General features: G+C 39.1%; 1 protein-coding gene across 6 annotated transcripts in view; it reads right to left on the reverse strand.

The window, feature by feature from the left end:
* The window catches only part of GOLGA4 (golgin A4), a 124,616-nt gene that overhangs the window by 53,083 nt on the left and 53,168 nt on the right, over positions 1 to 18,365 (reverse strand). For 5 of the 6 annotated variants that reach the window (XM_042903770.1, XM_042903768.1, XM_042903766.1 and 2 more), the window contains 5 exons: positions 17,238 to 17,419; positions 16,864 to 16,947; positions 14,603 to 14,750; positions 2,746 to 2,924; positions 456 to 584 (listed from right to left, as the gene is read on the reverse strand). In XM_042903770.1, coding sequence (XP_042759704.1) covers positions 456 to 584; positions 2,746 to 2,924; positions 14,603 to 14,750; positions 16,864 to 16,947; positions 17,238 to 17,419 — 722 coding nt within the window. The remainder of the gene's footprint in view (positions 1 to 455; positions 585 to 2,745; positions 2,925 to 14,602; positions 14,751 to 16,863; positions 16,948 to 17,237; positions 17,420 to 18,365) is intronic. The other variant, XM_042903767.1, reaches the window with a different exon arrangement.

Below are 18,365 nucleotides of genomic sequence, written 5' to 3' on the forward strand. Positions count from 1 at the left end.
GCACAGTGCGCTCTCTCTCAAAATAAATAAATAAACTTAAAATAAAATAAAAATAGAATGCATTTCAGACAAAACTTTGTGAGCTTTGAACTCTGGTACACTCAATCTGGTGAGTCTTTAGACATTCTTCCTGAGTTATGCAGTCCCTGGTTCACAGCTTCACTTAGCCGACCGTCCCCTTTACTTCTCCACCATCACAGCCTACCCTACCGCCAGGGTAAGAGGGATGATACACAAACAAACTGGCTAATGAAAGCTTGTTGGTTAATACAATTTTCACACAATGCCAAGTTAACAAGCTGTGACAGCCTTTTTCCTGCCTACATCCTACCCTCTCTATGCACTCAAAGGTCAAGGCCGCCAGTAGTCTGACTTCAAGCTAGAAGTTAGGGGTGAGGAGAGAACTCTATAAAGCTACAAAGTTTACCTATAACAAAAACAAAACGGGTACTTACGAGAGCTATTTTCATTTGCTCCTGAAATTGCCTTTCTTGGGTCTGAAACTTCTTGGTCAGTTCCTGCTCTTTTCTGGCCAACTCCTTTTCGTGAAGCTTCTGCAGTTTAGCAATTTGTTCTGCGTGTTTCTGAAGGTCAGCCAAATAGTTAAAGTGAAACTCCCAAAATATGTATTCTACAACTAAGTAACCCTTTATTACAACTTAATCATCAAGACAACAGTGTAAGAGGAAAAAATCAAAACGTATTTCCCACAGAAATCAAAAGTGACCAAAGTCTCAATAGTTAAAAAGAAAAGCCTACAGAGTGTATCACTCATTTGAGACAAGGAGAGCTGTTGCTGCAGGAGCCATTCTTACAGGAGAGGGCACTCCACTGAGGTCAAGTTGCCCTGGCTGCACCAATCTAGCTTTCCGGTAAATACACTATTTATTAGAAAGTACTGGCCTTGTTCTTTCTGGGAGAGGAAGACTTAATCTTACAAAAAGGTCAAACCTCCCTGAATAAATCTAAAAATGTAATGTAACTGAACAAAACTACCAACAGAATGGGGGTGGAGGGGTCCGGTGGACAAAATAAACATGCAAGAATAGCCAGCACTCTTCTGAAAAATAAGCATAATAAGGGGAGGCTACCAAACAATAGAACATATTATAAAACCAGAGTAATTAGAACAGTGTAATACTGGCATATAGTCAGGAAAAGCAATGGAATAGCACAGAGAATTCAAGAAAGAGACCAATATGTAGCACAACAATTTAGGATGAAATAAAGTAGTACGTCATGTCAAAAGGGAAAACATGGATTATGGTCACCTGGAAACAAATTCAAGTTGGATCCCTACCTCACTCCTTACACCAAATAAATTCCAATTGGATCAAAGATTTAACAATAAAAAATGAAAGCATATACGTGCCACAAAAAAAGTAGAATTTTTAACTGATGTCAGTGAGAATGTATTTTTACAAGCAGAACAAAAATCCAAATAGAAAAATCTCTACATGGCCAACAAAACAACAAAAGACCAATCCCAAAGCAAAAATAAGTGATAAACAAAGTCAATTAAAATGAGAGAGAGAAAAAAAATTATTTGGATAAATGCACTGTATAGTCAAAGAACTAATTCCTACTATACGTAAAAAACTTACACAAATCAGTAAGACCAACTGTCCAAAAGGAAAATGAGTTAAAGAGTTGACCAAGCAACTCAAAGAGAAAAAACTACCAATTCCTTTTAAATATATAAAAACATGTTTATCAGGGGTGCCTGGGTGGCTCAGTCAGTTGAGCACAGAGCCTCCAGGCTCTGTGCTGAAGCGTCTGACTCTTGATTTTGACTCAGGTCACGATCTCACAATTCATGAGTTCGAGCCCTGCGTCAGGCTCCACACTGACAGTGAGAAGCCTGCTTGGGATTCTCTCTCCCTCTCTCTCTGACCCTCCACCACTTGCACACGTGTGCATGCCTGCTCTCTCAAAATAAAAAATGTTTATCATACTGATAAAAAGATAAGCACATTAAAACTACAATGTCATTTTCTTTTAACTCCTCATCTTGGAAAGATTAAAAAAAAAAAAAAAAGTAACACCATCCTTGTGAGGTAATACATCACTTGCGAGAGTATAAAGTGTCCTCTATAGAGCTTGTAGCAACTGCAATAATTGAAAGTACACATAATCTCTGCCTAATATTCCACTTCTAGGAAACTATTCTAAAGAAACATACATGTGAGCAAATACAGTAAGGATATTCACCAATTGCAACAGCAGAAAATGAAAAAAAAACAGAAAATGAAAAAATCAGAAGGCGGATTAAATTATGAAACATTCATACGGTGAAATCCTGAGCAGTCTTTAAGACAAATGCAGCATAACAAAAACCAAAACCTCAAACGTGGCATCATTACCAATTGTCAACGATATGGAACACATTAAGTGGTGTGTGTGTATACATGTATATATATACATGTATACACACACACACACACACACACACACACACAAAGAACAGTATATATAGCATACTATCTTTTGTGTTAAAAAATTTAAAAGAGATTATAAAACAGCAAAGAGAAATTATATGCAGAGACTACGTCTGGAAAGTATATCCACAATGATATAAATTCTTTTCTCTATCAAAGTGATTTTTTTCCTATATCCAGAACTCACAAAATGGTCAAGGTCTAAAACATAAATTAATTCTTCTTTACAGTCAAAAATTGTAGGAAAAGCATAAGACTTTAAGTTTCAAAATTGCTGTAGCCTGTTTCAATCTAGAATGATTCTTACTTTCATCACATCAACAACCTCCTGCTTCACCCGACTTAATTCGTTCTGTAGAATGGTGCGTTCCTCCTCCCTCGCTTTTTCAATAGCTTTTATTTGTTCATCCATTTCTGCCTTCATTTTTCTCCGTGCTTCTTCTGTTTTTTGGGCTGTACTCAAGGCTTTTTCAAGTTCCTCAAAAGCTATAAGGAAAACAGCAGAAAACAAGTATCTCAAGAAATACTATCATTGAGCTAAAGTGTTTCATATCCAATTTATGGGAACTATGAGCAGCAGTAGCAAGACAGGTTAAAATACTCATTTTTGTTTTAAGCCAAGAGATATTTCTGAGCCGTTCCACAAAGCCGCAAGAAGTGTCCAGTGTCCAGTTCCTGAAATCAGCTTGTCACTGAATTCTGGATTCAGATCTTAAGACTACTTATATGAACTTAAACTCAGGAGTTTGGGAAAAAATTAAAGTAGTAATGGTTCCCCACACTTTCTGCCTACAAGTGTCCTTACGGATAGCAAATGCAAAGAAATGAAGACTTACTCCTCCTTCTGTATGATGTAATTTCAACTGCTTTCTTGTTTGCTATGGAGTTCTTACCTATTGTCAATAAGTAGGTAATATTATTATATACTCACAAGGACATTTTTAAGAATGGAAAAATTATTCTTTGACTGATCCTATTTTTACAAACCTCTTAACCATGTAATAAAAGAGCAGAGTTTTTTGGGTTTTGTTTTACCATTTACCAGCTGAATCACATATTTAAACGATGTATAATGACATGGAACGTACCCTTTGTACAAGCTTCAAACTAAGGCCACTGACTAGAAAGAAACCTTTACTGATTCAACTGTATATAGAAAGGCACTGCTAGGGGCACCTGGGTGGCTCAGTGGGGTTAAGCTTCCGACTCTTGATTTCGGCTCAGGTCATGATCTCACGGTTCATGAGGCTGAGCCCTGCGTCAGGCTCTGTGCTCACAGCGTGGAGCCTGCTTGGGATTCTTTCTCTCCCCCTCTCTCTGCTCCTCCCTCACTTATGCGCTCCTCCTCTCGCTCTCAAAATAAATAAATAAACTTCAAAAAAAAAAAAAAAAAAAACAGCTCTACCAGCAGGGTGTCCTTGTGTGAGAGAAGAATTCAGGCCCTGCAAAAACAATCATCTAGGATACAGTAGTATTATCTTTAAGGAGGCCAACAGCTCACCCGGCTTCCAACAAAACCAGATAGGGTGGGTACAACTACTGGGTAACTCGGCACTGAGAATGTGTGCGTGTGCTTGTGTGTAGATGTATCTGTGCACAAGTATGTGTGTGCATGTGTGCATTGTACGTGTTTCTCTTTCTCTCTACCGGCATAATGATATGCTATCAAAATAGCAGTGGGGGGGCGCCTGGGTGGCTCAGTCAGTTGAGCGTCCGACTTTGGCTCAGGTCACGATCTCGCGGTCCGTGAGTTCGAGCCCCGCGTCAGGCTCTGTGCTGACAGCTCAGAGCCTGGAGCCTGCTTCGGATTCTGTGTCTCCCTCTCTCTCTGCCCCTTCCCTGCTCACACTCTGTCTCTCTGTCTCTTAAAAATAAATAAACATTAAAAAAAAAAAAATAGCAGTGGGAACTGCTATTATCATCCTAGATTATTTTCTTTAGTCCTCACAGAAGACACCAGGCTCCCTTCACCACAGAGATGGACTATAAATAAAACACAAATTTTCCGGATGGGTTTTTAATGCTATCAAGAAACCTATGTCCAGAGGAGAGGCAGTTCATTAATATTTATAGTATTTTTACCCTCAGTGGTATAAGAAATGTGCAACTTTAACCTATGGCATCTCAAAAACAAAAAGCCCATTTACTAACCACAACTTGGCTTCACCTTAACAGACAGTGGTTTGGGCAGAGGAATTTCATACCTGAAGACAAATATCTGTTCTACAGCATTTTCTTAATGGTAAGTTGCATTAGTAAAAAAAAAAAAAAAAAAAAAAAAAAAAAAAAAAAGGCATAAGAAAGGCTGTACTCTAGTAACAACTGGGAAACACAACTTACTTTGCTCAACATTTAAAAAAATAACTTCTCTAGCAACCATATACCTTGATTTAAAAAAAAAAAAAAAAAAAAACCTGTTCAGGGGTGCCTGGGTGGCTCAGTCAGTTAAGCGTCCAATTCTTGATCTCGGCTCAAGTCATGATCTCACCATTTGTGAGTTCAAGTCCCGTGTCAGGCTCTGCATTGACAGTGCAGAACCTACTTGGAATTCTCTCTCCTTCTCTCTCTGTCCCTACTCCACTCATGCTCACTCTCTTTCTTTCTCAAAATAAATAAATAAACTTAAAAATTTTTTTAATTAAAAAAATGTTTTAAACCTGTCCAATTTGTTCATTTTATATGCCCAACGTAAAAAACTGATGCTTTAAATTTCAGAAGGTTATTAATTAGCTGACATCCTTTTTTAAAGATTCCTGCTCATGGGGGTGCCTGGGTGGCTCCGTCGGTTAAGCGGCCGACTTCGGCTCAGGTCATGATCTCACGGTCCGTGAGTTTGAGCCCCGCGTCGGGCTCTGAGCTGACAGCTCAGAGCCTGGATCCTGCTTTGGATTCTGTGTCTCCCTCTCTCTCTGCCCCTCCCCTGCTCTTGCTCAGTCTCATTCTCTCTCTCTCTCTCTCAAAAATAAATAAAAACATTTCAAAAAAAATTTTAAAGATTCCTGCTCTAACTTTACCGGTATTTGCCTGCAAACTCCAAGATTCTCAGGTATAAATATGTTGGAAAACAAAATATTCAAAGGAGAATGTTGTTTTTGTTTTCTTTAGATGTTCTTTTACTATAGTAAATGTTAGCATCAAGCATCAAGAAATATCTCTTGTTACTAACACAAAATTAGTTTCCTAATTTCTTAAGAACCAGTTTCCTAAAGTCAAGTGATCAATTATGGGAAAGAAATTCTATAATAAAGTGCTTACTGCTCAGTTTGTGCTGATGGTTTAAATCTGGGAAAGAAAAAAAACGGAAAAAGAATTTTTTTAATGCCTGGATGTCACCAGCATCGTTCCATTACCACTATTATTCAGCATGTCAAATAGTATCCTGGCATTTCTAAGCACTTTACAGAAATCTCTGAAATCAGGCTCTGGAAAACCTGAAGGTAGTTTTGATATTCGTCCAACAAATCAAGTTTTAAATGAAAAACTTGTCCTGATTAAGCAAAATAAAACAAAACTGTATATAGGCAATACCAAGTGAATTTTCCTCAGTTTCATTCTTAAAATTCCAGAATCCAGCACACTACAAAAATAGATGTAGTGCTCTCACCTTTGGAAACAACAAAAAATGTATGTCACAAAGTTCCTATTCAGAAATAATTTTCCAATAATTCAGTTTTCTAACCCCACTCAGTAAAATTTAGAATATTCTCCTCTATTACATTCTAATTTTAGTGTTTCATCCACTGAAATCATTTTCCTAAGTCACTTGATTATGCATCATACAATGATTAAAATAGGATAGATCTCGGGGCGCCTGGGTGGCTCAGTCGGTTAAGCGTCCGACTTCGGCTCAGGTCATGATCTCATGATCTCATGGGTTCCAGCCCCGCATCGGGCTCTGTGCTGACAGCTCAGAGCCTGGAGCCTGTTTCAGATTCTGTGTCTCCCTCTCTCTCTGCCCCTCCCCCACCTGCGCTCTCTCTCTGTCTCAAAAATAAACAAACATTAAAAAAATTTTTTTTAATAAATAAATAAATAATAGGATAGATCCGGTTCCACAGTTCTTTTTATCTCCCACTTTCTGCTACCATGTCAGAGAACCACATAATTTTATACCTAGAAAGAAATCTTCGAAATTTTTTAATTCAACATTCTCATTCAAATGCAAAAACTAAGGCATCCAACTTTCCCCTCAGATGATAAATCAACTTGAATATATAAAGCTTGGTGCCAGAACTTTCAAATTTTATTTAAGGAATAATCCTCACCTTGCATTATTTTTAAAAACTCTTTAAGACTGCTGACATTGATCCAGCTCAGTTGGACAATAATGCATCTTACTACACCAGAATTTCCGAATCAGTCAATTACTGATGGCTTCTAACTCTCAACAAAACATAGTTATGTTATACTTCTGAGAGACACACAAAAACTCAGCCGTGTTCCATCTCCACTCTGCTCTATGGAAATGTTAGTAAGTATCCAGAAAAAGGGAGGGGGGGGGGAGGTTGTCATACTGCAAATCCATCTGGATTCTACCCCGTACCACCAATGAAGCCGCTTCCTCGCAGGAAGTGTGCCTCCAACAAGGAGTCCCATCATCTCGACGTTGAAGGAGGCTATACTGAGAGTTTGCTTACTAACCAGAAATGTCTCACCTTCTGATCTTATTACCATCGGATGCAGAAAAGTGGTGTCCACAGCTGGTAACACTCTAAAGATGAATTTCCCACTCTTCCCAAAAGGAAACTATGCTAGGATTTTAACGTGAGTACTGAAGAAGTATGTTCTGAATGTCTACATAATTTACCTTCTAGTCGCCAACAAAGGATAAGCGAGCGGGGAGAAAGAAAGCGTGCATCAGCCACCGCTGACAAGTCCTCCGCCAACATGCAAGAGTGCGCAGGAAAACCACGGTCACAGCACACGACAACGGGAAGGCGAAGCACAGGCTGCTGCCACATGTTGCAAGAACACGCGGTGTTCTTCCAAAGCAAAATTCAATGTATCTCAGGCACTTGGTATTCAATTTAAAAAAAAAAAACAAAACTTTGAAAATGTTTCTAGGCAAAAATTTAATAAACCTTAAGAAGGGTCCTCTGTCAAAAGTAAAATGCCAGGGGAGGCCATAACTTTATGACCAGGTTCCTCGCCTTCCACTTCAGACGAGTTTCACTGACATCCACGGGGATTCCAAAAACAGACAAATGCTCGCCGGCAGTTAAATTTAAGTGAGAAAGGCTGGTCACCTCTAGCTGATCAATCATCCAACCATTCACTCATCAAACATTCACTGGCTAGTAGCTAGTAGGCACTGGGTGTCAAAAAGACCCTCTTTGACGAAAAGGCGGCTGAAGGAGTAAAGGGACTGGGGAATAAACCTTGGGCGAAGCGAGGAGGAATGTAACATTTGGCACTTCACCACCTCTGCCTCTCCTCATCCTCAAACTCCTGACCAATCGCAATAACAATTGCCAGAACGCCGAGATCGAGGTAGTGCTCCTGTTCGTGGTTCTATCCCAGAGGACGCTCTACCGAAGGAAGAGAAGGCCCATCTCTACTCCCTCTGCAGGGAATAAGCACAGATGCACAGGTGGGGAAAGGCTGCCAAGCTGCAGATTAACTGTTGACCCTAAGAAGCTGACTGATACCATCAAGAGTGAATAAGTAAGCCAGTGCCTGTGTCTCTCTCCCAGCAAAAGAACTGCTGAAATTCAGGTTATTGAACAAAAAACAAAAACAAGAACAAAAACAAAAACAAAAACAAAAAAAAAAAAACAGGCAATACTACAAAATGAATGAAATGCAAGCTAACAGAAAGCAATAAAGAGAATTTTATCAGACTTCCAACCCACCATCAAGGCTCTTTTGTGAACAAAAGCAGAAGTATAGACTAGCAGTTTTCAAGGTGTGGTACAAAGATCCAAGGGTCCTGAGACCCTTTCAGAGGTCGTCTGTTTTCCAAATACGTATCTGCATAGCTGTATAATGGCAGATTGTCCTCATATATTTCAACCAAAATAACATATCACAACAGATTGAATACAGAAATAGGCATGAAAATCCTCTTATTATAAGCCGAACAATGAGATAAGAAAAAATGTAAAACAAGACCACTCTTCTCACTAAATTTTGTTTTAAAAAATATTAGTAATTTTTATAAAAGCATTTAGGCCAGTATGTAACAGGTTTATAATTGGTATTTTTAAATGCACTAAGAAATGTTTTCATTTCCTAGTCTGAATTTCTAATACAGCGAATATCGTTACACGTAACCCACATAAACAAAAGCTCTTTGGCATCCTCAGTAAGTTTTAACAGTGTAAAGAGGTTCCCGAGATGAAGAAGTTTGAAAACCACTTGTCTAGAGCTTATGTAAAAGAGAAGAATACTACCACCCAGTGGTATGACCCAGATAGTACAACACATATACAAATTGGGGCCTCCAGAAATGTAAGATCACCTTTGCAATGGAAATCTACTCTTTAAGCCACTTTCCAAAATACGTAACAAGGTTCGCTCTATAGACGGACCATGCCCTGACTTTGAAAATTTTTTTTAATTTTACAGATCTATCCAAATGTTCATGCAATCCTTACATCAACCATGCAATTTATCTATACCTTGACAACACCAGGCTAATCTTGAAAAATGTAACTAAAGACAAGTAAAATTAATTAAATCAAAAGTATGATTGACAGTCAGGGGTACTGTAACAGCACTGTGTGAGAACAGATGGGGAGCTACACTTGTGAGCACAGCATAATGTATAGTTTTGTCCAATCATTAGGTCATACATCTGAAACTGATGTAATATTGTGCATCAACTACACTCAGATAAAAAAGAAGGAATGAAAATACGATTCTGTAGCAAAGAAATGTGTTCCCGATGCTTTCCAGTAACAGTGACATTGCCAGGGACAGAAGTGCAAGATGACAAGACTATGGAAATATAAGGATGCACAGCTACTGTTGTAGAATATATCAAGTACCATGAATATATGGCTATTAAATAAACCACCTATAATGAATGAAAATCTAATTCCATTTAAAATAATAAATTTTTCCGCCAGGTATACATTTAGTGCCAAAATAGGTACATATTACTTATCGAACATGACAGATTTAAACTCTACTTTGATTCATACTTTTTTGCCTGAGAAACATGGAATTTTCTTGATAAAGCTTTTTCTAAGTACCCATGATAAGAAAAAAAAATCAGCCCTTACCCCAGTCCTGTTCATACAAGGCTTGGGAAAGGCACCATGATTCACTTATTGGCATGTGTGGATGCACAAAAATAAGATGTTTTGTGAGACTTAAGACTCCAAGAAAACTGTGTTACATAAATTATCAGCAACTAACAAAGCACTTAAATACACATGTGATTTTCGCTTATTATATAAATATGAATAAATCTCTTACATATGATTGAAATACATGAACTCTATTAAGAGGGTCCTTCGAATGTCAAATAAATATATTCCACTGAATATCTGACACCAGGCCTATACCACACAAATGAATAAAAAACTTATTTCCTGCACAAACACAACATGGCAATAAAAAAGCAAAGAATGTTATGAGTTAATCTAAGTGTTTAAATGCAGCCAATCATATAAAACACACGACTTAGGCAAAGACGGGGTAAATGAAAGGGAAACAAGGTTTACAAAAGATATTCTGGAAAGCACTCTGGAAACTTTCCTAATCCAAACAGAATATTTTATTCATTTTACGTAACTATAGGCTAGAACATTTTAAGGGGGAGGGGGAGGGGGGCAGTTAACACTGTGGTGTGGATTTTTTGTAGTGGCTATATTTAAATCCATAAAGGTAACTTACAAAAAAGACTAGAAGTCTATGGGTAAGAATTTATCCTGAGAAAAAATTCAAAGATGGAATAAGCTGTATCACAGAGTTGTTACAGTATTATTCATAACAGCAAAAATATAAAATAACTCAGATGTTGATCAAGAGAGAAATGGTTAAGTAAATGACGTACATGCATTCTGACACAGCCATTAAAATATGTTAGTATTTTAGCAACACGTAAGAGTACTCCTAATATAATGCTAAATGGAAAGAAGGGAGCATATAAAATTATATGTATAATATGATTACAATAATATAAAAATAAGGATTGGAGAAAAGACTAAATGGAAGTGTATTGAAACAACAGCGACGTGCTTACATTTTCTCTATTTTCCAATGTTTTTGTAACACACTGTATTAATAACTAGCCAGCTACCTCCCCCCATCCCGCCCACACTTAAAACATACACATGCACACATACAGAACAGCCAAAACCTAGTGTGAACTTAAGCAGCAGTAACATTCTGCACTGGTGTTGCGCCGAATCGATAATATTCTAGCCATTAGTGGTAAGACCTAGCATCTAAAATACGGCATTATGCAACTAAAGCTCAATCACCAGACTTCTCTAAGTTTAAAACCTGGTTACTTGAAGATACAGCCATCTGTTCTTAAGTTACAGCTAGAAAGGAACAGTATCAACAATTGTAGCAAAATGCTTCTAACAAACAGATTTGGCTTTGGTTTTCTTTATCCACTAAAATAAATAATTTTAACAAAACAAGAGTGCTATAGTACCATACGTCAAAAACCATGCCCAGCTTCCTCTCCCCTAGGGAGGACAGTAAGTAATACAGGTTGATACAGCATATACTGTAAAGGAGACAGATCACCACATTCACATAGTTTCAGCCTTTTAGGATAGAACTGTTCTTTTTAAAATCAAAGCCATGCCGATTTCCTTGTCCTCTAACATATGGGAGGCATCACAGCTCATTTAGAAAAACTATTAGAACTCGTGCAATAGATTGTTTTCCAAGAAAAGTAGCGGGAAATGCACTTGAGCTGATTCTTAACTCCAAAATAAGGGAGCCAAAAAAATAAACTATTGTCTCCTGATGGCCACATGCCAAGAATTACTAAATAGAGTTAAATTTTTTACGGTTAAAAATGCATTAGGAGAGTTTATATTCTCTTATAATTGTTTTATGTAGACGAATTTACTTCTAAAAATCTTTAACAACTACAAGCTTTAACGATGTTAATTAATGCCGTTAATGCTTCTTTCCCATGGCCAGCTTTTATGTGTTTAGCCTTTGAATTTTAAATTCAAGAAAGAGAAAGACAAATATTTCACAGAGGAAGAGACTTCTCCAAGTGCCAGATAATGTTCACAGACCATATGGAACCTCTACTTCCTTTACAAACACCTTTTCCTACTCTCAGCACTAAATTGGAATTCTTCTGTCAATTGGCAGAGGCATTTTATATTTGAACTAAACACTGTTTTACATTTCAACAGTTCTGTTCAGACTCAAGATCAGTAGATGAAAGGCACTTGTGCAAAACCAGCTTTCATTATAGATTGAAAAGGCAGTATCTTCGATGCAGAATGAGTCTGTTACAACTTTCTGTCACAGTCCAATAATTGGGACTACAAATATAATTTTTAAAATATCTATAAAAACACTTACAACAAAGTGATCCAAAGACTTTCCAAAGTTAATGTCTCTATTAAATAACTTTAAATCATAATTCCCTCTTTAAGCACTTATTAAGTTTTGATATTTTTACAGTAACAGAAACAGAAAAGTTTCTCAACCTATAAGCTATGAAATATTTACACAAAATACAGTTTTATGAAAATGCCATTTAAAGACAAAATACAACCATGTTCTGAAGAAGCAAGAAAAGGAAGGCTATGCTAACTGATGAACTGACTGGAATAGGAGCCTGCGAAATGTTAGCCCTACATGTGAATTAACTATATATTTTGTCTACCTTTCTGTCACGCACCTCTTTCAACTTGATACTGGGTCATGGGTTTCTACCTCCTCCCAAGATACACTCCAATTTAAAAAAAAAAAATAATAACCCCCTAAACAGTATTATTTTCTCTTGACTGGTTACATTAGTCAACAAAAGCAGTCCTGAAAATGGTAAGGCTTGCTATGAGAAACTGAGACCATACATTTGGTTTTTTATTCACTGAAAGCAAACCTGTTTAACAATGTCTCACAACCCTCAAACTGCTTCCGGTAATTTTTCAGAGATTGTATTCTGACAGTTGCTGTCAATTAATGCTCTCTGAAGGGATATTTTCTTGGGTTTACTGGGAACAAATTCATTAACTAAATTCCCCAGATACTTACCAATAAAACACTTCAAAGAGATATTTATGAGCACATCTGGTGTCAACCAAATAGCTCTCTCATCCAATTCATTTCCCTCCTTAAATTTTATAACCTGGTTTCTAAAATCATTTTTGAAACTGCATCCTGGGAGTCAAATCCTCACCAAAGTTGGAGACCTTTCTTAAAATCTTCAACCCACCTCTCTCTCACTTCTGCAAATGGTTTTTATATTCCCCCAAAAGCACAACTATCCACAATTCCTGTGACTTCTTGTGTAACTTTTTTCCCTCTCGCTTATTTCTCTCTGCCAGACTCTAGATTTCTACGGTTCAGAGCACAGACTCTGGACTCAAAACGAGTGGATTCAAAACCTACTACACACTCACTCTCTCGTGCGTGAATGTAGGCAAACTACTTAACTTCCGCGATCGTGGGTTTTCCTATTTGTAATAATAGTACCTACTTCAAAGAAACTGAGGGGATTGAATGCATGTACACACCCGAGAAAATACAAGCCAAGCATTTATAAGAGCCTTGCCTAAGAAAAACTAAATGTTGGCCAACAGTCATAGTAGCAGCCACGGCTGTGCTAACACACATCAACCCCACTGCTCGTACCGCGGCAAAACTCAACCCTTCGGAGAGATCAGCCTCTCTCTCCCACAGACTTCACCACAGGCTTCAACCTTAGGCTACGGACTCCTGAAAAATGCCCTAGTGTCTTTTTCCAAATTCCTGTAAGTCACTTTCATTTGGAAAGCTCATGGCTGAGAAAATTCAAAGTATCCAAGCAAACCCCTCCTTTTACTCCATTCCTCAAATTCCCCGGTTAGATTTCCTATTCTGACTTCTCACTTTTCATTCAGTCTCCCCAGCTTCAAACCTTGGAGTCATCTTAGATTTCTGCTGTTTTGCTGCCCCTGAAAGTCGATCACACACCAGATTTGGCAGGTTCTACTCTTCCTCTCTCTTTCAGACCCATCCCAGCCAAGGTGGCCCAAGTTCTCAGTCCTTCGTGCCCAGATTTCTGCCTTTGCTTTTTTAAGTCTGACTTCCCACCTCATTTCTTTTCAGTATAAAACACTAGCTTCCATCACAGTATGCTTTCCCACGACCGGTTTCTTGTTGCCTTGTACACCACAGTCTACACTGAGCTACTCACCTTTCAAGATTTTAACAGTCCGTTCTTTCACAATCCAACTTCGTTTCCCACTCGAGCAAGAACTGTTTGCCGCCGATTCACACACCCACTCGACTCACCGTGCCTGCCGCTGACCTTGTAGTAACTGAAATGTGTGCTGCCCCCACCTCTCCGCCTAGGCCCCTTCTATTCATTCCTGGAGGCCCAACTCAACACTCACACCCTCACGAACCCGAAGTGCTCGTTCACTCTGCTCTCTCCTCTCTTTCTTCACGTGACTCAGCATCGCACCTTGTGGAATACTATGCTGGTCTCTACACTTTCACGGCCTCCGTTTGTTGTGACAAAACTAACTCTGCTATGTGTAGAGGCTTATCTTAGACTTTTTTCTATACTCTATCTTAAGCTCTTTGTTTACCCTAGAGCATCTGTAGGGCAGCAATTGTTTGCTGTGTACCGCTGTGCCTACTTGGGGAGTTCCAAAATTGTCAACCTGAAGTTTGATACGCCGAGGCAGGAGTCAGCAAACGTTTCTATAAAAGGGCCAAACGATAACCATTTTAGGCTTGGCGGGCCACGCGTGGTGTCTGTCACATATTCTTCCTTTTTCTAACTATAGAAAAATGTAGAAAGCATTCTAAGCTTGAGAGTCCTACAAATGGGCCATCCGTGGGCTGGATTCCACCCACAGGCTGCAGTCCACCAGCCCCTCCCTCCTCTAAGGAACAGTTCGGTATCTATACAGAATCTCTGTATCAATATCAAAAGTTAACTAGTTTCTCTCAATGTTGTTTGGTCGATCACTTTACATGACTTTTGAGTTCTAACGTCAAACAAATAACCCCTGAGTTCTTACCAGCTCTTTCGGACTTTTCTTTCTGTTCCCGTAACTCCTCTCCCTGGGTAGTCATCTGTTTGATGCGACTACGAAGTTGAGCAATTTCTTCTTCTTTCATTTCCAGGGTTTCGTGCATCTGACGTTTCGTCTCTGCTATTACCATTCCCTAAACAGAAGTGCAGACACTGAAGTGTTTGCCTAACAAAGCTGCATCATCGATAGCACATATCAAACTCACTTAAAAGGCAGAAAACCTAGTATTTCGTACTAAGTAGAGCATAAGAACGATTTTAGTATTTCACAAACTGAAGTGTGTGCTCTGTGCTCTATACTACACTATATACTATAACAACTCTGGTTACCTGGCAGATCAGGGTATTTGTTAATATGAAAAATTATTTTAATAGTAAGTTCAAACTTTTGAGTGTTAAAAACACATTTTAGTTAAAAGATTTATAATCTTCCTATAAGTGTTTGCGCCAATGTTCCCTATCTCAGTAACTAGTTTATAATGAACACAATACAGCCTTTTGTACTTGGCTCAGGGCTACCATGAACTACAGTTATCGATCTGTGCTGGAACACGGGGAGAGCCTCAGAGGCCACTGAAGGCGGAAGGTTACTGCTGCCACAATGATGGGCCAAGACTGTGATAGTCTGCCTGCTTTTTCTCTTTTCTCTTGTGCCAATCTCTGGTGCCACCCCAACTCCTCCAATTTGCTAACTGCTACTGTCCTCCCGCTCTCTGGATAATCTACACATGAAATGAAGGTCACTAAGGGGAAAAGGGATATTATGTATTATACATTATATATTATACACTGAATCAGTCATTTGCGGCTAACAAAAAACAGGGTGGTTCAACTTGTCTCCTGAAAAATAAGATCTGGGGACAGCTATTTCATGATCTTAAGATTATGACTTTACTTGTGGGGTTTGTCAAACCTCGGTTTACGCTGTGACTCTTCCGGATGGCTGATATTAATGGACAGATACAAACCAGGTGAATGGGGATTATACAAAATTTCAAAACAAGATCGTCAACCTTCAGTTTCTTCAAAAACCAAATCACAATGGAGAAAAAGAGACACGGGGCGGGAGGGACGGGCAATGGAACCTACTGATTAAAAGAAGTCTTAAGAGTCACATGTCAACCAACTGCAATGAAAGAAACTTACTTAGATCTTGACTCACAGAGAAGGGGGAAAAAGTATGAGACAAAAGGCAAAATCTGAAACCAGATAGGTGGTGGTATTAAGGAATTATTACATTTTTAGACGGTAAACATGAAAATGTAGTTATATTTTTATAGAAATAAAAAGAGTCTTTTGTTTTAAAAATACATCAAAATACTTAGGGAAGAAATTACGAGACTTCTTGGATTTGCTGTACAACAAAGTAAATTCTGGGTTGAGGATAATAAGGGCTAGACATGTGCAGGCAAAACAAGATGAGCCCAGAGATGTCAACTGTTGAAGCTGGGTGGTGGGTTTGCTTTTTTTAAGGTGGGCCTTCATGAAGTGGATAGAGTTGAATCTAGCAAAGTGACATCGGAGAATGAAAAGATTGCTAACACGTTTCAAAAGTAAACAGCTCTGACATGTTCTTAATTGCCTGGTCACCTTAAATACTATAGCTATAATGTAGCATATTAAAGAAAATGGTGGACAACGTGAACCAACTGGGAGCTGCTTTAGAAAAAGAAACCAAGAACTTGGGGCTGAAAGACCTGGGGGGAAAGGATTCACCCATGAATTTTCAGTTGTCTTTGCTGCCATGGCCACAGCTGCTACTCCCTCTGTAAACTGCCAATCTCACCTGTACATCCTAAAATTTGTTGGCCCAAACTTCCGTTCATACTAATACACACACTACCACTTCTTTACTTAAGGCAATTTATCTGAGAGATTAATCTGTTTCTGTTATATTTGAAGACAATACTTAACATCATTCACTTTCAGTAATGTCTTACCTATAAAAAAAATTCAACGTTTCTCTGAAAAGTACTTAGGTACTATAACTAGATTTATTTTGCAATAGTTACGCTAATCTATAAATCAAAACGCTTACCGGAATCAAAAAATGACAGAGAATCGGCTTCACATGATATACAACTAATGCTAACAGTTATTTAAATTTCAAAATTACAACAAAAAGATGTTTCAGGGAAGCAGCTGTAATAACTTTGGAAAGCATATGCCTGAATGCTTCTACCTGCTTCCAAAGTGAATTCTGGGGCCCCCTGAAAACTTTTAGTATCATAAGGTTTATTGGTTTACCTTATCTTGTTCAAGCTGTTCAATTAAGTTCTTTGCATCACGCAACTGAGTGATAAGTTTAGTCTTCTCAGCCATATGAAGCTCCTAAAAAAATTTTAAAAATTCATTTCCATCTCTAAGAAAGCTTCTCCTCACATGAGAACTCTACACATTCTGTCTAATTTGGATACTTGTCAGCCCAGTAGGAGCAACGGCGCACAGGACGTCGGGAAAGGACGGTCAATGCTACAAATCTCAGGGCAACTGGGAGTCCTCTCTGTACTGTGCACGGAAGAAGGGAAGGGCTTTGCAGGAGAGGGCGATGCAGGCCACGCTGGGGCCGGTGGATCTAGCTTTACAGGGTTACATCAAGCCAAACTCATTTGAGCTTTTACCTTCATCTTTTCTAGTTCTTGAAGCCTTTCATCTAGCTGTTCTTGCAGAGCGTCTTTCTCACTGGTTAGCAGTGCGCATTGTTCCTTATGCGACTGAATTGTTGCCTTACAACGCTGCAGGAGATTCTCTTGCCGCTTAACTCTCTGCTGAAGTACTTGCAGGCTTTTAGCAGAAGCTCCATCTACGGCGATCAATAAAGCAGCACGGGCAGGGGCAGTCAGTAAGGAACAGAAGGGCTCTCTGGGAACAGTTCCTGTTAGTACACAGGGGTGCACTCTCACCCTACGCTCTGCTGTCCTCTGAGCCGGACGGAGAAGAGAGGCCTACCCTTCCCAGCCTCTGCTCAGTCACTATTTGTATAGCCTGTATCTGAAGAAGCAGGGCAGTGCATTCACCGGACCTATGGTACAACCCCACCCCAAAGGGCACAAAACACCCAGTAGTTAACTAACTTGCCAGAGTCCACCCTCCTTGAAAGACAGTTGGATGACCGTCTTTTGTTATTCAAAAGTGCCCTCTGTGTCCTGGCTCCCATCCCAAGGGGATTAATAAGAAATTTTTCTAATGTATCCTCATCTGTTCCTGAGAGGAGTTCTGGTAAGTACAGCTTTCTACATTCTCCATACGTTTATGAGTAAAGTTTCCATACTCACAGGGGAATTTCAGGACCCTTTATAGGCTGGTTGCTCACACAGATGGCTGTTCAGCACCTAACTCTGGCCCTGCCCGGACTAACGATTTGTCATAAGCATCTTTGGGAGAAAGACCTACTAAATAAAAAGTGGGGATTTTGCTGACTATGTACCTTAAAGCCTCAAAGAGTATGGAGGGCAACAACTGGATTGTGAGACAAAATTTACTATTCTTTCTTTTCTTTTTTTAATGTTTATTTATTTTTGAGAGAGAGAGAGAAAGACACAGAATGAGAGGGGAAGGGGCAGAGAGAAGAGGAGACACGGGCAGGCCCCAGGCTCCGAGCTGTCAGCACAGAGCCTGACACGGGGCTCGAACTCAAGGACTGTGAGATCATGACCTGAGCTGAAGTTGGACGCTTAACTGCCTGAGCCACCCAGTGCCCCTATGCCTTCTTTTCTAATTAGAAAGCAAATACAGATATCTTTGAATGC

The sequence above is a fragment of the Panthera leo genome, chromosome C2 (assembly GCF_018350215.1).
Source record: "Panthera leo isolate Ple1 chromosome C2, P.leo_Ple1_pat1.1, whole genome shotgun sequence".
Lineage (NCBI taxonomy): Eukaryota > Metazoa > Chordata > Mammalia > Carnivora > Felidae > Panthera > Panthera leo.